The sequence below is a fragment of the Oryzias latipes genome, chromosome 7 (genome assembly GCF_053564925.1).
Source record: "Oryzias latipes strain Hd-rR chromosome 7, Olatipes_Hd-rR_3.1".
NCBI classification, from domain to species: Eukaryota; Metazoa; Chordata; class Actinopteri; order Beloniformes; family Adrianichthyidae; genus Oryzias; species Oryzias latipes.
This window is the reverse complement of record NC_136243.1, coordinates 14,846,000-14,870,409: the sequence shown is the minus strand read 5'-3', so window position 1 is coordinate 14,870,409 and position 24,410 is coordinate 14,846,000. Positions and strand designations below refer to the sequence as shown.

The following is a 24,410-nucleotide window of genomic DNA, read 5'->3' as shown; positions in this document are numbered from 1 at the left end:
ATAAACACCTGCTATTCTGATGGTTGACTGCTGATTTTTCTTGTCATATATATGTTTAAGAAAAGTTTACGTTTTTATTACAAACATAAAATTTAAGTTTTAGATATTTTATTTTGAAAATCTCAGTAGCGTATACCTGCTCAGCTTTACAAACTGAGAAGCTGTCCAGAGCGCACATTTAAGAAACCACTGCTCAGCTCTGCAAGGCTTCTCCCTACAAATAGTCCGAGAATCTTTATGTTGAGTCAAACATTTATTTCGGCCACTGCCTTCCGAAACATTGAATTTAATTGAGCAATTTTCTTTATTCTTTCGTTTTTGAGTCCAGGATTACTCAGTAATGTGGCAGAGGACAGTCAACATGAGAGAAAACGGACCTTAGAGCGATGTTATATTTAGTATCTCTGCTGTAATGTAGAAACTAGAATGGTGTACATCCACTGCTTCTCCATTTAAGTGCAATACCTCACACAGGTGAGGGTAATGTTCTGCGCAAGGCAAAGAGCACTGAGGTTGAATGGAGAAATAACCCCCATGTTCCTTCAAGAAGACAGTGTTTAAATCATCGATGTAGATAAAACGATCGGTTACTGCTGTAAAGGTTTATAGCCACAATCAGGTCTGTGCTGCTGCTTTCTTTTCTTCTCAGTCTGCAGAGCCAATGATTCCCAAGCCGGGGGTGGGGACCCTTTAGGATTCTCACACATTGCAAAATATCAATATACATCTACACAGCATTCCACAACCTAATTGTCTATTGATAAATGTACAAACTCTGTATTTATATGCATATACGTCCTTCTTCTGTACTCAGGTGGGGGTTCATTAGAGCCAAACAGAAGATTAAAAATAACTTGCAAATGTGAACAGGAGGTCCCTTCCTCGGCCTCAGAGATTCTTTAAATATCCATGAAAACCCTGCCTCTACAAAGGCTTCAGAGCATCAAGAAGTGGACAACAATTAGTAAAAAGAAGAAAAAATCAACAGAAAAGGAAAAAACATGTTTTTTTTACCCTCTGGTAATGCTAACTGCTTTTAGTAACCCATCAGGTGTCTTATATATGAAAACAAATAGTAACACCTATGTAATTAGGGGTACACATTTTATGACAAACAAAATTCCCAGGATGAAAAAAGGAACAACTCTTGGGAATAATTTAAAACATCTCAGATTTTTAACTAATGTGCACTCAAAACCACTTTTAAAATAAAGTATAGTCCATATTTTTGCTGCCACCTGCTGTCCTTTATTTCTTGTGGTGTTTCAATAGGAGCTACAGCAGAAATGAAGGAATCCACAACAGCTAGACATTAGTTCAGCACTTTTATTTGCACTTTACAGTTCAGCCAAACATCCTTCTTTAAGAAATCAAAATTTAAGAAAAGAAGATTAGCAAATGTTACAAAATAAGCCTTTCAAATTCTATAGGCTGCCATGTATGGCCATAGGCGGTTGCTCATTGAGTCAACGCCCTGCTTTTTCTGAGCAGCACAGCAATGCAAACAAATGGACCGGGCACACAGCGTCTTTAATTTGGTTTAGCGGATTGTTGCAGATGAAGCAAATAACAGTCTGTGTCTCTCAGTGCTGCCAGAACGAATCAGCATGATATTGCTTTGACTCGGAAATAATATGAACCCACTTTGTGCCGTGAAATGATGGAGAGTCACCATAGCTTTGTCTTCTCTTAATGGCTTATCTAGAGCAAAGTATCAGAAAACCTGAGAGTATAAAAAAAAGATAATTTCATAGAAAAATAACATCTCACAGCATCCATTCTGTATAATGCCTATTCTTGGTTTTCATATAGAATTGTATATTTATTTTACTTAATTTTTAAAAATAAGAGAAAAAAAGACATATGTGCTACATCGCCATATGAGAGTTCAGAACCTTTTTGATTTTCCTTTTGCAGATTTGAAGTAAGGACCTTCTATATGACTGAAATTACAAAACAGCCTATCTATTTACTATTAGACATCCTGGAGCAAAGGTTTTCACAGTATGAAAAATCAGTGGTTAGGATAAACCGGTTTGTTACCAAGGCAACTGTACGTGGCACAATAAGCACAGCACTCTCTTGAATTAGGATAGTGGTTTTGTTCCGATCTCACACACACACACCTACACACACACACACACACCTACACACACACACAGATTAACAGAAGCACAAGAATGCATGGATTGGCATCCCTGATTTCCAAAGTGGGGAACAACATGGAGCATCCAAAACCACACTCAAGCAGCAAAACATTTGTTTATGACGAGAACAGGTACTGCACTAAAAGCCCAGTTTTCAGGAAACTTAGGCAAGGTTTCCAAAATTCAACAAAATATAAACCTTTTTCGTAAGCAAATGAGCCTGCGGAAAGTGTTTTCACTCACCGACTTCATTTAAAGTTTGTCGAGTATAGCCTTTTAGTAAGTTGTGCCTGTGAGGGCAAAAGGGAAAATTAAATATTGTTTCTGTCTCAAACTGGACAAACTGGTCAAATCATCTGTCAATCAGCAGACCACAAAGTAATGGAGCTGCTAAATGCACTTCAATGGATTTAAAGTAACCTTGATGTCCTAAAAGTGAGAAGGCCTACACTCAGAATAAAACAACAAACATATAATATTATATTCATATAAAAGGCAGTGTCTTCAAATTTCTTTTTAAAAAAATAACATTTATGTGGTAGCTGTGAAAATACAAGACCACTTTGAGCTGCTATTTAGAGTAGCTGATTCAGTAAATTAATTTTGCTCCTAGGGGTGCACAATGGCGCAATTGTTAGCGCTTTCGCCTCACAGCAAGAAAGGCTTGGTTTAAAGCCCAATTGGGACCTTTCTGTGTGGAGTTTGCATGTTTTTCTTGTGCATGCGTGGGTTTTCTTGGGGGACTCTGTCCAAAAACAAGCTTCATAGGTTAATTGGTGTCTCTAAATTGCCCCTAGATGTGCTTGGAGAGTGCAACAGACAGGTGGCCTGTTGAAGGTGTATCCCACCTTTTCCCTAACAGTGGCTGGGTTTGCTCCAGTGACCCCAAAAGAGATTTTGGCAGGATGGAATTTTGCTTCTGCGTTTGCATACATTCTAATTAAACTGCCCTGTTCTGGTTCATTTTTTTCCAGGTCAGAAATGCACTTCAACTATAAATCAATGAGTACTACATATCACTTACATGATGTGTGATTCATGTCATTGTTTACTTAAATTATGAATTAATATTTTCTGAGGATCATCAGTAATAACTATTTTGTCATCGGTACTTGCCAAAAATCTGCACTTGATGGTCAGTGGGGTCGTAGCCGTAGTAGCCCCTGTCAGTCTGCCTGGTGGTTGTGGCTCATCAGTAATTTTCAATTGCCAAGTAAAAATGAGGAGTGAATGAATATTGAATACACATTGTAAGTGCTTTAAGTGTCTGGACAGGCATAGAAAAGTCAAATTTATTATTATTATTAAATGTGCATTGTATGCACTACTGCAAAAATCTCTATGATTATGAGAAGTTACAGTGATTTTTTCTTAAATGTTCATAAATTTTCTTTAAATTTTAACCAATCCACTTATTTATTTCTGAAATGGGGTTGATATATCTGTGTGATTTTCATTGTATTGTCTACAATTAATTTTTCCTTTTTTATTTAACCTTTACTTAACCAAATAAGCTATTAACCCTTGTGCTATCTTAGGCACTTAAACGTTGGGAGTTGGGTCATCTAGACCCACTAGACAGTGCTCTGAACGTTTATTCTTCAATGATTTGTGATCTTCACTGGTGTCCATGGATTACATGAAATCTTTCCACCTTTATCCACCTTTGTCATGGTAGGGAGAACACGTCAATGCAAGGGTGGGGTCATCTAAGATAGCACAAGGGTTAAGAACATGTTCTTATTTACAATAACGACCTTAGTAACAACAAATCAAATCAAACCAAAGTCCTGACATGTTTGAATCTCTCATTTAAACTCACAGAGCTGTACTGTTGACTCTGGAAATACCATCTTTGTGAAAGTGTTGCAACTGCATGCAGTGATCTGTACAGCCGTGTTTCACAATGTCAACGTTGTCAGCTGAGCACGATCCTCACATCAGCACAGGAAAATGAGGCTAAATAAAACACTTCTCACCTCGTGTTTTACCAGCAGCTTTTGAAGTCCTATAGAGGCACGATAAAACTAACGGCTTCTGTTTTCAGCTACTGATGGGAAAAGAACTGATCAGAAAATTGGTTTGGATGACAGTCCAGACAGACTAAAGGACAACATATCTGTGGGTACTATGTGACCCCGTTACACTGAAATTAACTAAATAAAGTTGCTCTTAGACGAACACGTCTGCTGTAGTGAGAAATAGGACAATGGTAAAAGATGGAAAATAAGTTTTTTTGCGGCTTTGCAGACATTTGTCTATCATCAATTATTTTACAGTCTTGCATAAAATGTGCAGATTTTACTGGGGAAGAAATGATCATAATGGTATATGTCTGTCAAAAAATCTAGACTATATTCGGCATTACTGGTATGCAGGCCATCTGTACATTAGCATGTTTGTGTGATTTGATTAATGGCTTCTTTCATGTACAGTGTTGTATTGTTAGCTGTGGAAGCCTGAGCTGGGAGTCAACACTTCTCTTGAACCCATATTCTGCAGTAGCAAGATTTCTTGGGCTTGAGGGCCACTTTTCTTTAAATGATTTCTGATCTTCTCCTGACTCAAGTCATCTTTTTACATCGGCGGGCATGAGACAAGGATCACAACCAGCAGGTCATAAGTTTAGAAGGAAGGAAGCATTAAAAAAATCAATCTAATAGCACCCTCACAGCTTTTGTTCACACACACTTTGTCTAAGTTTTGAAACAGTGATTAGGAAAACAATATCTACAATACAACTACGACAGTTGCCCTAGTTGATGGAAGTTTCATGTAGTTTTTTATCGGCAAGGTGTGACCTTTTTATCACCTTTTGGTAAGTCCTTTTTATCAGATCGACTCACAACACCCTCATCTGTTACCGAATGATCTGCAGATTGAAATGATTTTAGAAGTAATTGGCAAGCTCATTGAAGTCGGTGAATGACAGTAAAAATCATTTTCCCTGTAGATGATGACAAAAATAAACAGAGTTGCAGATTTATGGTTTTGTTGCTTTGTAGAAACTTGTCCCAGCCCGACTGGAAACGGGGTTATGTAATCATAGTTTGAACCTTCGCAAAAGCAGAGTACCAATTTTCACGCTCATCACACAATATTAAATAATTTCATAGGTTAACACTTTGTAATATGTAGGTATACTGCATCTATTAAAATATTTAGTATTAATATGATGTATTACAATACAATTATACAAATTAGGGATTGTTTAAATAGACTATTTACAATATGGCCTGTTACTGTTCTCTTTATAAACAGTCACAGAATATAAGATTGCACGTCTGGATCTGAAGGGGATTTGGATCATCACAACCAAAGATCCTGACAGTAAGACAAAGAGGATACTGTACAAACATTACACGGATTCCACTCAGAACAGGTCATAGTACAGCCGTCCAGGTGGATATGGATGAACCTTAATCGCAAATGGTTGCATTATTATTGCTCTGCATCATTATGAGGTATACGTTTATAGAGGGGGCGAAAGGTCAGGGTTAAATGACGACACTCCATTTGCTAGAGGACACTCTTGTGGTCTGAATCACAGCAGGAGGAAGCTAAAGTGTGATTGTGAAAAGGGAAGCGGGTGAAAAAAATAAAATAAAAACATCACAACACCGACAAAGTAAAGTGTTGTTTAAAGAAAGAAACCTGGAAGAAGACTTTGGGGAGAGATTTCACTTTCTAGTTAAAATTTTCTGATCAGGTAGAGCTCTGCAGCATAAAGGCACAAAGTAGGACTTCTACTGTTGACATCAAAGTGACTCAGATAAAGTTTGAAAGTGTGGCTTGTTGCAGACAACAAGTAGAGGTCTAACAGTGAGACATAATACATCACAGTATCATGCAGCTGCCGCATGCTCACTTTCCAAGGAAAAGTTAATAGACGGTGCTTCTTCCCCTCTGTTACGACTGTGACCCGGGCTGCCTGTTCTCCGTTACAAACTGAACCAGTCTTGGCTTGCTGGGTTTGAGCCAAAGGTTTGGCAGTGCCCCCGCTCTAGGTCTGTCTGTTTCTCTTGCGGTCAGAGACAGGCTTGAGATGCTCGCAGCGGACATGCTGACGTCAGACAGGCTGTCTCCGGACTCTGAGTCAGCATCCCCCAGCTGGTCTACAGATAGTGTGGAGGTGAGGAAGGAGAAGGGCTTTCTCTGTGACTCTGTTGACAACACAGCAACACCTGGTAAAGGCCTCTGAAAGGTCAAGGAGTGGGCATCGTCGCTTTCTTGGTCTTCATCTACCTCTTCACCTTCGTCTTCATAATTGCCATAACCTAGGGACTCAGTCTGCTCGACCTGCTGGGTTTCATGGCTCATCAGCTCCCTGTACTCCGCAGCCATGTCCCAATCAATACGACTTTCCATCTCCCAGTTTGGCTCGGGGCTAGGAAGCTTTCGGGTGGGACTTGGAATGGGGAGACTGGCTTTGTTTTCAATCCGGGTTCTCTCTAAATTTCCTCCGTTCACCTTCTTTTCCAACCTACTCTCCACTCGATCTTCAAAAGGGGGTGAATAACCCTCCTTCAGCTCAGACTCCTCACGTTCTGCCCTCCTCTCCCTCTCCTCACTCCTGCTCTTCCTCTCCTCTCTGCCTCTGATCCTCCCTTTGTCCCTGCCCCGTTTACGTCCTCTCACTGTCCTCCTTTCTGTATTGCTGTCGTCATATTTCTGGTTGGGGTCTCTAGGTAAACTGTGAGATCTCCTTCTTCTCCTCCTCCTGTCCCTGGACTCATGAGATCGGTCACTCGGCTCAGAAATGGGGCTGTGTAAATCCGAGCGGTCTCCTCTCAGTGACCTGTCCCTTCCTCTCCTCCTCACCTCCGTCCTTTTCTCCCTCTTGTCTCCAGCTGATCTGCTTCTCCTCATCTGGTGGGAACTGCGCCCCCTCCTTCCAGTGGAGTTTACTGCAGCCAAACCCTGCTCCTTGGGGTTATAGATGCGGGAGGGGGATGTGATTCTCTGTTCACGGCCTGGAAACATCATGGATGAGCAAGAGAAAAGGAAAATAGAATAAGCAGGCAGGTAGGATATGACAGGAATGCTACAATCCAGGACATTAGGGAGAGTAGTGATGCAACCTGTATTAAAAAGCTCTGGGAAAAAAACTTTACATTGTCTTTTCAGGTCAAACTGTGTAACAACAGATGCTTTTATGTTATACAGCAACATTCCTTGATCAAATTTATAATGTATTTATTTTTTAATTCTAACAATTTCACTACATATAATTACAAATTACAAAAAAGCTGCTAAAAGGAAAAACAAGTTTTTGAAAAATTTACATCCGTATACCACTAATTAATTATTATGCTATGTTCACACCAAGCATGTGATAGGCATTTAAGAACGGGATCTAGAAACTGCTTTTAGCATATGGTGTTCACTCTGGACCGTCGCTACCCGATACTAGCTCATGTATTCTCACGAATCTTGCTCCAGGCTTTTTCTTTCACAACTCTATTACAATACATGACAGACTTGCTGTTGTTGAATTCCAGTTGGATACAAGTTGCAATAACTAATTCTTCCTTTATGACTTTTCAAATGGTTGACCCTTCTAAGAATTAAACATCACTACATAATCCAAGTCCCTGATAGGTCAAAGTTTAACTGGTTTAACTTTTAATGCATGTTCAATGGCTGCACGTTTTTTACTTAGAGGCTGAAAACAGACTTAAAAATTTGTTTACTGTCACATGTTTTTAAGTTTTTGAAGAGTTTTCAATTTTCAATTCAATTTCATTTATATAGCCCAAATTCACAACAACAGTCGTTTCAGTGGGCTTTGTACCGGTAATTGTAAGGTAAACATAAACGCATATTGAACGCAGAAGACTGATACGTGCATTTTTGCACGTTTACAGACTTTTCATTGGCAGTGGTCACTTGAATGTGCGTTGCCGAGACTAGTGTGAACGTAGCATTTAACTGAGAAAGTCTGACAAATCTAAATAATTTTGTTATTATTTTACAATTCTGTTAGTGGAGACAGAAAAAAAGTGACTTGTTAGAGGGATGTAGAGAGACAGAAAATCGGAGAACTAACAGGAACCATTACCAACCGCGTATTCTCTGTCCGTCCAATGACATAGAAGCAAGGCTCCCCTAGCTTGGAGTTGGTCATACACAGAGACAAACTGGAGAGCTCCACTGAGAGGCAAAGAGAAAAACCGAAGGGGTGGAGAGAGACAGTTGAGAAGGGAAATGGAAGGAAAAAACAAACGTGTGGCGAGGGAATGTTAAAGGCAGAAAAGATCGAATGAATCAATAATGTGATGAGTTAGCGAGGAAAGACAAGGTGAAAAGTAGAAAGTGCTTTGGTTAGACCATGTCCATCATAACAGAGGAAAATCAGAAATAATAACCCTAAAGACAACATGCACAGCATGCAAAAACATTCATTTATGGTTTTGGAGAACTATTTAGGTTTCTATAGATTGAGTTCTGTAGAATACTTGTGTCGTGTTGTATTCAGGGATCCTCCGGGTCAGTCTTACCATAATCAGGCACGTAACCGTTTCCTCTCTTGAGAACCAGGTGGATGCGCTGGCCTCCTCTGCGGATCTGCTCGACAGCCTGGCTGTGGGTCATTCCTGTCGTACTGTTACCGTTGATTTCTACAAGCTGGTCGCTCACCTGTGGCCAAAAAATAAAAAACAAGTCAGTGGGAAAAGCAACAAGAGACTTTCCCTACCATTGGACCACCACAATTCCTGCAAGTACCATAGCACATAGAGTAACCTTTTTCTTTACTTACTTAAATATTTTTTTTAACGTTTCTACTAATTTTAACTTTTTAAATCCTTACAAGGCACTGAAGAATTTTTGTCTTCTGTATTGTATTTTCTAATCAAGGCTTTTATTATTTAGGCCCTGTGATGGACTGGTGACCCATCCAGGGGGCATGCCGCCTTCACCCAACAGTAGCTGGGTTAGGCTCACGGGCCCCGTGACCTCAAAATGGATTAAAAGGGTTTAGTCGTGTAGTTTCTGTGTCAGGGTTAAGCTTGTGGGGGACTCAAATGCAGGTGATCAGAAGTAAGTTCACAAAACCATTCAACAAACTGAGACAGAATAAAATAAAATAAGACTTAAACTTAAAATAAAAGAAATAAAACAGGACAAAATAGAACTAAGTAATTCAAGGATATGGCAGGACAGCACTTTTTTCTTTGCAAATATTTTAGTAACAATCTCCTTTGTGTTTTTTTCTGTTTATTTTTTTCATTGCAATGAGTTAGATTGATAAAAGCTCTATTTTAAGCTAAACAAATCTGCATTTTAAACCGGTTTAGTTGTTGCATGAAAATTCTTCTGCAAAGAAACTCACCAGTATCTTTTGGCTCTGCGAAGCTGGCCCCCCCTCCATCAGTCCGAGAACATAAAGACCCATGTTGTACTCACTCCCCCCTCGCAAGCTGAAGCCAAAGCCAGAGGGGCCTCGATCCAGATCCACGCTGTAATACCTTGAGTCACGCTGGAACAAGAACAGGGAAAAGGACGGCTGATTATTATTCTCTGCAGGAAATATTACACAGCATACTGTATATACAGAAGGACACATCTGAGCCACATGTCCCTACCTTTGGACGTGACCTCTGGCCCCTTCTGCCTCTGTGGTCATGGTCAGTGGCTTCTGTAAAGTTTGTAGAGTCTGAGAAGGACAAGACTGGGAATCAATCATTAATAATCAGATTTGATTTCTGAGTCAGGAGGTTGGTAATGCACATACGGGTGCTGGTGCGGGGTACAACGGTTAGACGCAGAGTGTTCCCTGCTCGACGGAGAATTTGGGCAAGTTCTCGATGGGGCAAAGTCACCACGGAGCGCCCCTCCACAGCCTCTAAACGATCTCCGGGACAAATTTGACCGCTCTTTGCAGCCGGACTGCCCCGCCGTACCGTCACAAAGCGGTGAGGAAGAAGAGAAGCTGCTGAAAAGCGGGACAAAATAAAACAAAACTCAGCGACTTAATGCTTAAAACTGCTGTGCTTCACTGTGGGTGTAACAACTCTGTTTTCTTTTTGCTTAAAGGCACTGAGCATCATCTGGCAACAAAAGCAAATTAATTTAAAAGCGGGTAGATTTATTTCATCAGCACACCTGCCAGAATTCCTGAAACAAGCTGTCATAAAAAGGTCATTTTGTATTTTGTCAGGATTTATGTTGTGAACTTTAATAACAGGCTTTCCTGAAACCCAGCTCTCAACTACGTCCTTGAGATATTCTCCTCCATTTCCCATCCATCTTCTAATATCAATGTCTGTTGCTAGACAGGCAAAGAGTTTAGTTTGAGTTTCCCGGGAAGAAAAGTGTCCATCCAATCTTTTCTGCCCCAAATCTGTCAAAGTCTGTCAAAAATCAGACTTTAGGTAGTTGTGTTTTAGCCCGCACAGCATCAAAGACTTTAATTCTCAGCTCCTACAAGAACCTTGAACATGCAGGTTGTCTGCTTTTGAACAACATCATCTTAAATAATTCCTACCCAAATGCATACGCAACAAATTTAATTAATTTACCAACATGAAGCAATAATTCCTCCTTTTTGTGTGGTGAAATTCTGGCTCTCATCCCAGAAGCCTGTGCTCCATTGTTAACTCAATTTGTCTGATCCATGTATGATGGGATGTTCAACGATAAAGCTCAGCTCTGATAAATGTCAGAAAAATTCTGAACTGCCCAGAAGGAAATTTTGGATTAGTAATCTGCTCTAACAAATGAAAAAAAAGGGTCTTTTTACAGCTTTTTAGCTGGACGTCTGTTTGGGTACCTGTCTTCTGCAACTCTGCTTCCATTGCAGTTAACTCCCTGTAACTCTCTCCCCGACTCCACTTGAGCTTTTGGGTGACAGCTGGCCCCTCTAGACTCTTGGCAGAGGCCTTATGTAATTCATTAACAGACAAAAACACTTTAAAATTCATTTTAGTTGAGCTAAAACAAACCCTTTTGAGGGTTTTTTTCTTCTCTGACACAAAATTGTTCTAAGAAAAAAAAGCTTGGTCACAGGTTAGAATTTTAACAGGTGGGCGACTAATATGTCAGATGGGATAAAGGCAATGTCACAGTGGGATGATGATTCAGTTAAAGGGCAGAGTCTAAAAATCAGAGCCCAGAAACATCTCCAATCTGGGTCTAATCTGGGTGACCCAGGCAGAAACAGTAATCAGGTCAAATCAAAGCCAAGGCAGCTTTGGAGATAGTCTTCTTATCATGCAAAATACACCAACAAACACATGAATGCACACGCAAAACAGGCCCATTGTGCACACACACACACAGCAACTCACATGCAGAGACACTAGGACAGATAAACTCAGCCACAGATGCACAAACAGACGCACTTCATCCACACAGCTGCCTCTAAATGGGCTGCTCTCTGCTGTCGTCTGTTCCCCTGGCTCTCTGTGTTCTTCTGTCCACAGTAATCCCACAGCGGTATGCCCAGCAGCCAGCGAGCCTCTGTCATGCTCACTGGTCAGAGCTCAGTAGAGGTAGCAGCCCCAGCTCTACCTTCAAACCCCCCCCCCCCCCCACCTCCCCAGATGAAGCTGCAGGCATGGCAGTCTACAGATGCTCAATACAGACAGGACACAGGAGGTTTCTGCTATCAGATCTCTGTGGTGTATTTGCAAAGAGCACTAATAAACCACTGTAAAGTGTTGCATTTATTGGAAGCTCTACTGCACGGATCATAACCACAACAAAAGCATTTCCAGAAATTCCCCGGAAATTGATTGCTAATCAGAATTCAAACAGTAAAACTATGAAAACAGCATAACAGTCATATATCTTACAGCATACCCACAATCAGCAGACTGGCATGAAGACCATGTGAGCTTAAGAATTCAACTTCTGTCCTGTCAACACCAACGCAAACTTTAGAGTGCCACGCAGAACTTACAGCCTCTAAGTACAAAGCTACACATGAAACGCTGCATCAAACCCGGGTCCCGCCCATTTCTGACAAGATAGATGAAATAATTACGTTTAGATTCCTTCATAGTTCTCAAAGCAGACTGTAGTCTCTCCAGCATGGCTTTAAATTTGCATGCACAAAAAGGGGGGGAAAAAAAGAAAGATAAACGATGTATTCCAGGTTTAGCAGCTTGATGTTCAACATGCAGTGGTCAACAGGAGACAAAACAAAGGTTGGATGTCTTCCTCTGTTGCTCCGCATGAAGGGAAACGCTCAGTGCAGCGTTTCTCTTTAGCATCCAGAGGGAGATGGAGAGAGCATGAGAGGTAAGAGGGAGGCAGGGAGGGAGGAGAAAGAGAGAGAGAGTTTTAATCTTTGGGTAAAAAAAAAAAAAAACTCAGACTGGACGCTTTTACTGCAGAGTAAAAAGGAGTGGGCAGGAGGTTGGGGGATAAGGGGTGGAGCGAAAAACTGATGACAGGAAGAGAAGTACTGCAAACAAGAGAACATGGAGAGATAGGAGACTAATACGAAGGGGGTAATGTGACGGGATAGTCATGGCGCTGCAGAGACAGAAACACCTGCAATCATAACGTCACCAAGAATAAACAGGCACATTAGCCTCAGCCATACAGAAGGCTTGACTGCTTTAAAGGGGCAGCCAGCACTACAGATGGAGGCTGTGGTCATTCAGTTAAGATTACACTGAAAGATGATGGGAAAAAAACAAGATTTGGTTTTAAACAGGTTATAGAAAAACACAGATTCAGAAGCAAACCATTTGAAAAGGTCATTATGAAGGAGACACGGAACCTCTGGATAAAGTTTTAGATGAATAAAAGAAAATAGTTTTAGTATTTTCAAACTCAGAGCACTAAAAAGCTAAGTTGTCTTTAATGAAACCCTTGGGCATAAGCAACCTAAAAAAAAGCAAACCACTTTAATATAAACTCCAATGATTGCTTTTAGTGATATTAACTTGTTCTTGTGGCATTTTCCTTCAGATGGAGGACAAATTTAAAGAAAAATAAGCTTAAATTGCATTTCTAAGTATTTCTTAATTCAAATCATTGTGAATCAGGAGCAGACAGAAAAAAAGCTTGTAGAAGTGACATCGGACCTACAACTGCGGGTCACGTGTTTCCTGCTCCGCTTCATTCTGATGCATCCACTTGCAGACAAATAGATCTATGTACGTCTTTGATTTCCTTGTCTGAGCTGGTATCTTGCTCAAAACTGTACGGCTGTATATGTCCAACACTGCTCGCAATTACAGGTTAGATGGATGATGGGAAATAAGGGAGCCCTACTCTGTTCCAACAGTCACTACACAAGTCTGAGGTTCTGATGAACTCCTGCCGCTTTGCAGAAACTATGTCCTGGAAAATGCGTTTTTTTTTTTTTTTGGTTAAAAACGCAACAATTAGAATTAAAAGACCACAGGGAATGCTTTTACAATGGATTTAAAGATGATTGGTGTGGAATTTTGAAGATGCCGCTTTTGCCTGTAACGTTTTTTTGTGTGCACCCTCAAGTAACACGACTACTTGTTACTCAACTTCTAGATGATCAGGGAAAAAGGAAACGGCAAAGCTAAAATTTTCTTCAATAGTGCATTTAAGGGCAGCCTGGAAGAACATGCAGGAAAAAAAATGTCGACCGTGCATTGTGACTGATCAGTGGCATGTGGCCATGGTAACCACTTTTGTTATATAATAATCTAATGGTGCTCCTGTTTGCAAGGCCGTCCAAATGGAAGTCATTTCTCTGGGCAGGTGACCAAATAGCTTTATGGGAAAAGAGTTTTCAACCAAAGTCGTGCACCAGTTGTGATTTGGCAGGAAAATACTGAGTGTGCAAGAAAAGAAATTTGATGATGTATAGAGTCTTACTTTTGCCATGTTCTAAATCCTGAGAAGCAATGACAAACCCAAAGCCTTCCCCTGGCTTCCTCCTCAGCACCACATCAACCCCACGAAGAGGTCGACTTTGTTCACTCCTCTTTTCCAGAGTTGCATCAGGCATTGAGATGCCTGTGGCCTCATCCTCCAAGCCTATGTCGATCCAGTCCTTGGGATCCATTGTCAGGGTGACGGGGATCGACTCCAGGAAACTGGTGCTTTGGATGAGCGAGGAGTGTGTCGGGGAAGGAGCAGGGCTCTTGGATGTGCAGGGCATAGGTAAAGCTTCTGGGTAGGCAGAGAAGTTTTCTGAGCCGTCAGGTGGAGGAGGAGGTCGGAGGAGCGGAGGGGGGAGTCTCCGAATAGTTGCAGGGGATACAGATGAATGATAGATGCCTGATAAGGAGAGAAAAAAAACACTTGGGTGTTTTTTAACCAACTCTTTGGGTATTCCACAAAAATCCTAAAAATGTGCTGTGAAGAATTGTTGAGCATATTTAAGTGAGGTTTTATAGACATTTGCACATTGAAAATCCCAGAAATAATTATAAAACAACCCAAATTAGCTGAAAACAAAAGAAAATATCAACACAATTTACTAATTTATAACAGGCATTTCAACCACTTGAGTGTAAATTAGACATGCGTTCAAACACGCATTTCTTTGAAAAAGTAAATTTACTTCATGTCTGTCCAGTCATGATTTGCTGAAATATTTACCTCCTCTGTAAACCAGCAGGATTACTTCTCCTTGTTTGGCATGCTCCTGCAGAATGGCATCAATCTGCAAGAAAGCCAAAAATTAAACCATATTTTGCAGTATTTTATTTTGTAAATCTTGTAAATAGTTCATAAAAATATATTAAATGACCCCAGTTACATATCCTTTGACTAGCTGAGCTTGTGTTGTTCTCTGACGCTTCTCTCATTTCTCTGTTTTTCTGTTACCTGAGTAAAGTTTAGACTCTGGACATCAGCGCCGTTGATTTTCACAATAGTGTCCCCTGGCTGAAGGGAGTTGCACTGCTTCCTGTCCCAGACTCTGTCCACCACAGTCACCTGGCCACCTGGGCCCCCGGCTGTCACGCTGAATCCAAGACCTCTGTCTCCCTCCATCTGTGCCAGAGCCACTGGAACCAGTTCTCCTCCGCTTAAACCACCAAACCCGCTGCCCAAACTTGTAGCTCCAGGAGAGGATAGAGTACTGGGACTGGCGGTGGGGCTGGTGTTGCTAAGGAAACCATTCACGCCTCGATGGAGGGGACTTTCTGGGTTGGAGAGGGGCCTGAGATGGGGGCTGTGCCCTCTGAAAAGGTGGGCGTAAGCCTTGCCCCCAGGTGAGGAGGAGGGCCTGTGTGGTGACTCGGGCAGGGGCAGCCGACTCCCTGGCAGTGTGCAAGTGGACAGGTCACTTTCCGATGATTTTGATGTTCCATAATGCAAAAGATGAGGTGGTGTTGACAGAGAGTTGTTGTTGTGATTACGGATGACCGATGCCCTAATGGGAATAAAGAAAACTGCAGCCCAAACCATTGTGAGCAGAACTTCTGCAGACATCCCCGTTTGTCAAACCAAGTCTTACCTGTGTGAAACAACTTCACTGTCGCTCTGGCTGGCCAGCACTGGGTCAAGGGACTGCAGCCGGGCTAAGCTTCTGTGGGACCGGGGCGGGCGAGTCGGGAAGGAACCGCCAGCATTGGTTACACTGGAGCGTCTGTATGGGGGAGGCGGTTTGGATGTGAAAGATGTGGCATTTCCATTAGCATCAAGAGCAACACCAGCTTCCATGTAACTCCCATTGCTGTGGAGCCCATTTAAGGACTGGGTCGGGGGTGTGGGCGTTGAGTGGCGAGGCAGATGATGAAGAGACTGGGGCTGGGTGGTGGTGGGCTGTAGGTTGGGGTCCTTGCTGCCCAGCATTCTTGGCGGGGACTGCTTGAGACGGCCGTCCGGGTTGTAGAGCAGGGGGTATCCCCTTCTGACCTCTATATCCACACTGTGGCCCACAGGCACTGACTTGAGCATCTCTACAGCCTCTTTATGAGACAGCCCCAACACACAGATGTCATTGATGTACACCAGAATGTCCCCTAATGAAGAGCACACAAAAGCAAAAAACATCAAACAGCAGCACATTTTAAATATTTGCACTTTTTTTGCCATTTTCACCATTTCAACTGTGCAGATCTGTGAGTGTAAATGAAATACTGCCGGCATGTTTTGTGTGGGTGTAGATTAATCCAACCAAGTAATCCCCCTAAACCAGCCTATTAACAGATATGTAGTGGATCAGTCCCTGCAGAGACATCCTGTGCTCTGGCATCCTGGAGTTGTAATATTTGCCTGCATGGCCACTGGCGTGCATGTCTGCACCACTGTCTTTGCGGGTGTTATGATAGTGAGATTACGACATGCTATCTCAGAAGATTAAAGACTGCCATTTACACAGACTCTGCAAGATTGGGAATTTCCAGTGTCATGTTCAGGGAACTGGAATTACACATTTTTCAAGAGCAGGAGAACATTTGATATTAAAATTTTGAGATTGGCAAGAGTTTAGCAATCATGGCTACATGACTTAGCCTCCAGATACACATAAATCACCTGCCCCCCCCCCCCCCCCCCCCACCAAAATATCAATTTCACCAAGCTTCTATGTGCGCAACATGATTTTACCTGTTTTGAGTGCCGACGGTCCACTTGATGTTACACTGTATACCTGCAGGAACTCTCGCCGCCTGCTGCCCCCCACAATGTTGAAGCCAAACCCTCTGGGGCCTTTGATCAAGTGTGCGTGGACGGTGAAACCTCTGAGCTCCTCAGGCTGATCAGTGAACCCTGGTTGCCAGTAAAAGAGGGAGGAAATGCAGATGGGACAACAATTATTCCTACCTCAGAGGGAAAGGCTTCCAGAAAAATGTCACGGAGATGGCAAAAAAAGAGCGTGAAGAGTCCAGTGGGTTTACAAAAAGTGATCAGGAAAGAACGCGTTTTAGGCACAAAGAAAGAAGAGAGAAAGCCGTAACTTCCCGGACCAATCGCCAGATGGCCTTTGACAAAATACAGCACGAACTAAAGCATATGGTGGAGAGATTGCACTAAAAGCAGAGTCCATTAAAGACTACAAAGTTAAAACTGACAAGATAATCCATCTACCACCCAGCAATACTGAGCTGTACATTATCAAGGTCTCCTTATTTATTTAATTTTTTATATTTAAGCATCAAACCTACCAAAAGTCCACATTTTCCTTTTATATTTACCTCTCAATACATTTTTCAAGGTGATTACAACATATGTTTGACTAAAATGTCTTTTATTTGAAATATTCCTTTATCATGATAAACTTCAACTCTACCTGTAAATCCTTCCTCAGGCAGATCAAAATGAATACTGTGCCACCTTCTACTGGTGGGAAAAATGTACTACAAGTCACAAAGACAAGCCGCGGCCACGGTAATCTAACACGGATTTATTTTTTAGTTTACAGTTATGACAGGCAGACATCTAACTGGAGATAATGTGATTGTGGTTTCAACAACAAATCATGAGACCGGTCACATGTCTTCCTCCCGTCGACTCTGCCAGGCTGTGCAGCAGGTCTGGCTCCTGGCCAGCAGCTCAGAGCTTTGGGCCTTAATCACTTACATGTCTCTGTTCGGGGAAAAGCTTATTCTATCTCATCTGATTCTAACAAGCTGGCTGTGGCTCTGACTTCCGTGCAGAGACAACCTAAACATTTCCAGCTTCGGCGAAGCTGTGCAGCGGTTAAAAATGTTGGGTGTCACGCTTTGGTTTTGTCAGAAGGAGACAGCATACAGAAGAAAAAAAGAGGTGGCTCACATTCACTTCTGTAGTTGGTCTCTCTGCTGGAGGGTCGAGGGCTCTGCCAGCTGGTTCTCTTTAGGCTTCGCCTGGAAAAGTCAAAAACGGGGAAGCAGAAGAAGAGACATGCTCTTCAGGAACAACATGGGATGGGGGGCATTCTAATAGCAGGCACAAATATGTCCACTTAGTCTTTGGCATTTATGGCATTTAAAGTCCCACTCCGATCGTCTTTTGATGTATTTTAAAACTCCCTTTAAAGGCATCCCCAGTGGCCTTTTAATTATGATTATGCCTTTTTGTGCCAACATTTTAAAAATTATGGTTGTTTTCTAGGACATAGTTTCTGCAGCAGCAATAGTTCATCAGAAATTTGCCTCTTAGTTGTGGACGGGACTGTTGGCATGGTGTAAGCCTGCCAACACTTCCCATAATCCCTTTGTTTACACTCTCCCGCTAGTTTACAGCTCCTCACAACCTAAAACTAACATTGCTGGTGCAACAAAAATGGCGAGCAAGATCAAAGCTATCCAGTCATACAGTTTTGAGCCATATGTCAGCTCAGACAAGGAAAACAAAGATGTACATGGATCTAGTCATCTATAAGTGGATGCATCAGAAGGCAGGGGAGCAGAGAGCTTGTGGCCTGCTGTTGTAGGTCCTACATCACACCTACGATCTGCTTCCAATGGAATTTTTTTATCTACTCCTGATTCACAATGATTTGAAAAAAGAAATAAAAATAATAAGAATTACAATTTTAAGATTGATTTTCTCCGGTAAATGTCCTCCATCATGATAAAAATGCTATTAGAACATGTTAAAAACATGATTTTCATTACAGTGGATCTTTGTAATAAAAAAAGGAAAGATAAAAAAGGTTTTTGTGCGTGTATAGACCATTTGTGAGCAGTTCACCTTTGTGTCGGCACCTTTACACAGGTCCTGGATCTCTTTTTAATATATTATTTGCAAGTTCTTTTTTTTTTCATTTCTTTAGTTCTCGACCGACAATCACACTTGCCAGGAGAGTTTCAATTATTTAGGAGAAATGAGTAAACACTCACTCTATGTAGAGTGGTTCTCCTGGGTCACTGAATGCCTGCTCCCAGTGATCAGGCATCACACCTCTGATCCTGGCTCCACTTTTGCTGCTGATGAACCCGTTCTCTAAGGGGAAACCATCTTCTCCGGTGCTGGACGCTCGAGGTCGACCAGGGGAACGGTGACCAAAGGGGATGTTGTGGATGACACTTGAGTTTCCTGGGATGATCATGAAAAAAGAAAGATTTACAGAAGTACAATTACAAGTGAGATGGTAAATGTTTTTCTTTTGCAGAGGTTGACTTGATGCTGACCATTTCGTTATGCAGAAAGACCAGAAGTCAGCACCTCTGCTGTCTGTGTTCTCCCCCTAAGGAGGAAGAGTGTGTGACCATGCATTTTTAACTGCCAGCAGCAGAAAAATAAGCATTTTTTTCCCCTCAAATGTCCTTGAAGCTATCCTTATACCCTGAACTCCAACGTGAATCTGAGAGATCTTGGACACTGGGTGCCCGTCTTGAGTCCTTCTGCTCGCCGCCCCTCCACCCACACAGTTACACTTGAAAAGATGACTCAGCAGAGGTCAGTGTTGGATGACTCTCCAGACGTCCTGCATCGGTCCCGCATGCTCTACCCGACTCCTTGGAGCACGTTGGTAACTATCTGGATGTCTGGCTGCCTGCATTTTCTCCTCCCATTCTGCTTGCCACTCCCTTTTCTTCTGCAGCATTCTGGCTCTGTGCCTCCACCCTGCCTCTCTTACACTCACTCTTCTTATCCCCCACAGTTGCTGCTTTTCCTATTTCATTGATATGTTTCATCTCTTTTTCACTTCATTTGCACGTTTACATCTTAAAGCTCTGCTTCTCCACCTTTTTTAAATCAGTTTTTAATCCCTGTGAAAGTTGTAAATCATGTACCTCCATGAAATAAGGCATAAACTATTAATATAGATTAAAAATAATGTCTAATTAATAAAAATGTTAAACTATAAAATATCTCACTCAGAGGGTTTAGATGGATGCAGTCCACACCATGTGTAGAACCTGAAGGCTAACTATATAATAGATTAAGGTTTAAACTAACTTTGGGTAAATAAAAAAAAACGTTTTTTGTTTCTATTTGTTTCAGTGGTTATTTTTAATTAACTCATTTTTATTTATTAGTTTTTTTTTATTTGACACATTAAAAAGTAACCCTGCAAATGGACCAGAGTTATACATCAGCACTGTAAAAGGCAAGTGAGCAATAGGCATGACGTTCACCTTTTGGCATATCCCATCAGAGGTTGCCACAAGTGAATCAGCTTTCACTGATTCACACAGGTGGTTTGGGCCGGACACCCTTCCTGACACAACCCTGTATTTAATCCGGGCTGGGAGACCCCAAATCGAGTCCCCATAATAGTACATTATGACGTTAAGGGTTTTGCCCAAGGACCCACACTGGATGAAGCTCTTTGCGCCACCTGGGAAACAAACCCTGGTTTCCCATGTGACAGTCCTACATGCAGCCAACAGAGCCATTCAGCTGCTCAAATGAGCAATCGGAATAAATAATGTTATTATTTCTGAGGTGGAATTCTATCTAGAACCCACAGGTACAAATATCCAGAACCACTCCTGTTCATTTTACTGCTTGATAATGAGGATACAATTTAGATGAATATAACCTGACATTTTATGATGGGAAGTTAAAATAATAAAAAGCAGGGATATCTAGGCTTGAGAAGTAAACTGCGACTAAATTCCCAAAGTTTTGGAATAAACTTCTACCTCCAGGAAAAACTCAATCAGCTTGTTATGGATCTTTATGATTATTATGGGTAAAAAATGTAGACAAGAACTTTTTTTTTATGTCTATATCATGAAAAAAAAGAGAAAGAAGAAATAAATAGTGAAGAATTGGCACACTTCAACAAATGAAAGCTTAACTCCAGCCGTCCTTCTGGGACCCGGATTCTAGTCGGACCTGCTTGTGGTTGCCAAACTCAGCGGCTTGAAGCTGCTTTCAGCTGCATATAGGTGGAACCAGCTTCTTGATGAATCAGATATTCACCAACTGAATTTAAGTTTAAGTCTAAACCAAAATGATGCTTCTCTTTTGCAGCCTTTGTTTAAAGTTCTGCATTATCACTGTGTTGCTTGATATACCTTTTTTATATTCTTTTTGCCTTTCATTTCATTTTCCTGTATGCTGTAGAACTCTTGCATCCTTGTGAGGCACTTTCCATTGCTGTTTAAATAAAACTGTCGTGATGTGCCTCTAAATAATATTCCAAGTTGCACAATCACTCAGATTGCTTAAAGAAAACATTCATAGCATTTTATTTACAGAGGAACTGTTAATCAATAATATGATGAAAATATAATATCTTTGGTAGTTATGCTGTACAGACAAAATGTAAACCATGTACGTTTTTTCCATTTCTTTAACTACTGAAAATAAATCTTATGGGAGATATTAGAATTTATTTTATTTTTAAAAATTGTCTTTTGCCTTTTCCTCAGACGGATGCAGTTCAAAAAAACATTCATCGAATCAATTTTTCATAAAATCACTCGCTCTGATGTAGCTATAAAACATCTTTAAGCTAAGGGTATTTTACAGATGATGCTTAACCAGTAGGACTGTAATTTTTTACTTGTCTATATTGATATTTTTCAGCAAAGGATGAAAAAATGTTAGCTTTTAAGTCTTTTATTGAAGTCATTAATCACATCCAAAATATTGATGTTAGCTTGCTGTCAGAATCTGAATTTATTTAGTTTTACAATAATTAAGTTTAAACATTTCTGGCTTCTTCCTCTTTTGCCTCGAGTGCCTCATCTCCCAGTTTGCACATTTGTCTCTCTGCTCGTCTCTTTGGCTGTTCAGCCTGAGGCACCATGACCTTCCTTTGGTGGGGATCCAATAATCGATGAGGCCTCAGCCCCACTGAGAGTTTGCAGCATACTAATCAGCCTAATGATTGATTAATTTTGGGATCAGACACTAAAAGCCACAGTGGATATCTGGTTCTGCAAGTCGGACCATCAAAAAGACCCATGATCAATTTGCAGCTAAATCTTGTCCAATTCACAACGGAAAAGCACCCTTTCTTGAACATTTATTTTTATGACATTTATCTCAACATTTAGCTAAGTAACACTTGCCTGACAGGCCTGCGTCGTCCTCACTGTTTATTCCTTCCCCTGCAGCCTTTTCCAGGTTGCTGAGCGATTTGCTGCGTGTGCGGAAGTTTCTGAGCAGGTTGCGGTGCTCCTGGTAGGTGATGGGGGGGCTCTCTGCGCTTACGTGAATGGGCCGAGGTGTGCCGTAGTAATTCCCTAAGGTGGAGGGGGCAGGACAAAGAGGTTTTGCTTGAAGAGAATCAAATAAAGCAAGACAAATACGATTAAAAAAGACATTTAATTAGTGAGAGATGCCTAGATTGAATAGAAAAACACCACTTATAATAAATAGAGGAAATCACACAATTTTCTTCAATTGTAAGTCATATCCAGCTGCAGATTAGGCTAATGTACTACTGCCATTTCTGAAAAACTACTATCTTTATATGCTTCCCCTGAGTTCAAACACTGTTTTTTTCTCTTTTTGTCCATCTGCTCCAGCTTCTCAAAGACAGAGGAAACCACATCGCTGCCATCTCCCCCTTCTATATGGCTTTCAGAGGTCCAAAAGGGCTGAAAGGAAACATTCAAATAATGAACTGGACTACAAGGCTCCTGGCCTTCACCATTTACTGCAGTTCCTGCAGGCTTCAGTAAAACCAAAAGCAATGGGTCCGTCAATGTCACACCTAACAAAAGGTGAGGATGACATTTACTGCTCCCATTAACTCATAAATTATTGATGCTAATGTGTAGAAGCTTTTTAATCAAAGGCTGCACTGTGACCCTTGGTGGAGGAGGACATGAGCTTAATCTCACCTGATGTTTCCTATTCAAAAGAACCGCCTCCCCACTATTATTGTGAAATCTTCCTTGTTGCCATACATTCTGTTTATTTATGCTTCATTATTATTACTCACTGTTTCTAAATTAACAAAAAAGAAGGAAAAAGATAAAATGCCTTTTAATGAAAGCCAAGTTCTCTTTGAAAGCTATGTCCCTTATAAAACGAGTCACACCAGCACAATATTGTGTTTAGCTTATTTGTACAAACCGGATACAAGCAAAAAGTATGATTTTATGAAACATGCAATATTATCATAAATCTCCCTGTAAAACCATTTTGATGCACTTGAATTGTAAAAAAGAAAAGAAATATAAATGGTGTGAGGATGTCTAAGGGAATACAATAGCCAGGAATTGTCACATCTGCTTCATGTTTTGCTAACATGCACAGAAAATCTTACAAAGTTTTTATTCTCTATTTTTAAAACCTTATTTTACTGGATATAAGGCAAAATAAGTTACCAGTGACATTTGAATAAAAATGTAACAACTTGCTTTAAGACAATACATCTTAAATATGTTGTTGAATTATTTAATCTTGAAAACATTGTATGTTTTCTATGTATATACTTTATAATCAGAAGTTTTAATGGTGAGTGTTCTTGTTACCACAAACTTGCTTGATTTGAGCAAACTGGATAGTTTTATTTTACTCCAAATGCAGTAAATTTGCATTTATCAACAGTAGAACTGAAGTTTGGAATTAAACATAAATTTGCATTTGATTTTTTAAGACAAGTTTATCTTGAAATGTGAAATTCTAGTCTTACTTTAGGACAATTATAGTCTAGGACTAAGAATAGTTGCACTGTTGCTTAAAATAGGATAAATCGGGGGAGAAAGTGTATAAATACACCAACTTTAAAGCTCTAAAACTTTTTTTTTCTTTTTGAGTAAAACACGCTCATATTAAGGCATGATATTTCCAATTACCTATGCAATAAATCTAAAAATAAGTGTTTATTACAAATTTCAAGGTTTAATTTTATCTTCAGGGGGAAGTTTATCACTACTTATTAAAAAAAAAACGTACCAGGACAAATTGGTCGATATTTTACACTTTTAACAAAAGGGGAATTATCTTCCATTCTACATGCTTTACTTCCCAGTGTAAAATAATCCTTTTGTTGATTGCTTAGAACTGTTTAGAGACGAAAGAGGAGCCAATCTCAAACTGCCAGAGTTTCCTATTCCAACGCTTCTGTTTCAGCTGATCACTGAGCTCTTCACAGGACTGACAGTAACACAGACACTTGTGTTGGAAACATGCAATTCATGAAAAGTAGTACAGCCTGAGTACCAGCAGGACTGGGAAAAGCTTCACCTAAAACCAAAGATAGCACAGATACTAACAGTATCAGCCTATTGGCTATTGTCAGTAATGATCATTGCAGAGTAAAACTGTGGGTCACCAAAGTAAGGAATCTATATTTCTGCATGTTAATCTTCCTTTCTTTGTCTTTTTTTTTTCAATCCCCTTTTTTTTGGTATTTAAATTATCTTTTTATATTTGTTCTTTGCTGCTGCTGTTTGCCACTCAATTGTGTCATCATATCCCTCCTCTTGTTTGTCTTAGTGTCCCTTTTTGTCTTCTTTTCTGTCTCTTCCTAGAACT

General features: G+C 40.7%; 1 protein-coding gene across 7 annotated transcripts in view; it reads right to left on the bottom strand.

Annotated features, from left to right (window-relative positions):
* Positions 1 to 1,312: 1,312 nt before the first annotated feature.
* The window catches only part of magixb (MAGI family member, X-linked b), a 47,191-nt gene continuing 24,093 nt past the window's right edge, over positions 1,313 to 24,410 (bottom strand). For 3 of the 7 annotated variants that reach the window (XM_078950295.1, XM_020704828.3, XM_011477483.4), the window contains 13 exons: positions 21,992 to 22,165; positions 18,860 to 19,055; positions 17,811 to 17,881; positions 16,644 to 16,805; positions 15,550 to 16,057; positions 14,916 to 15,465; positions 14,688 to 14,751; positions 13,959 to 14,363; positions 9,883 to 10,083; positions 9,734 to 9,804; positions 9,481 to 9,627; positions 8,648 to 8,786; positions 1,313 to 7,120 (listed from right to left, as the gene is read on the bottom strand). In XM_078950295.1, the coding sequence (XP_078806421.1) occupies positions 6,057 to 7,120; positions 8,648 to 8,786; positions 9,481 to 9,627; positions 9,734 to 9,804; positions 9,883 to 10,083; positions 13,959 to 14,363; positions 14,688 to 14,751; positions 14,916 to 15,465; positions 15,550 to 16,057; positions 16,644 to 16,805; positions 17,811 to 17,881; positions 18,860 to 19,055; positions 21,992 to 22,165 (3,752 nt within the window). In that variant the 3' untranslated portion in view covers positions 1,313 to 6,056. Of the gene's footprint in view, positions 7,121 to 8,196; positions 8,301 to 8,647; positions 8,787 to 9,480; positions 9,628 to 9,733; positions 9,805 to 9,882; positions 10,084 to 13,958; positions 14,364 to 14,687; positions 14,752 to 14,915; positions 15,466 to 15,549; positions 16,058 to 16,643; positions 16,806 to 17,810; positions 17,882 to 18,859; positions 19,056 to 21,991; positions 22,166 to 24,410 lie in introns of all 7 variants that reach the window. The other 4 variants (XM_078950296.1, XM_020704830.3, XM_020704829.3 and 1 more) reach the window with 4 other exon arrangements.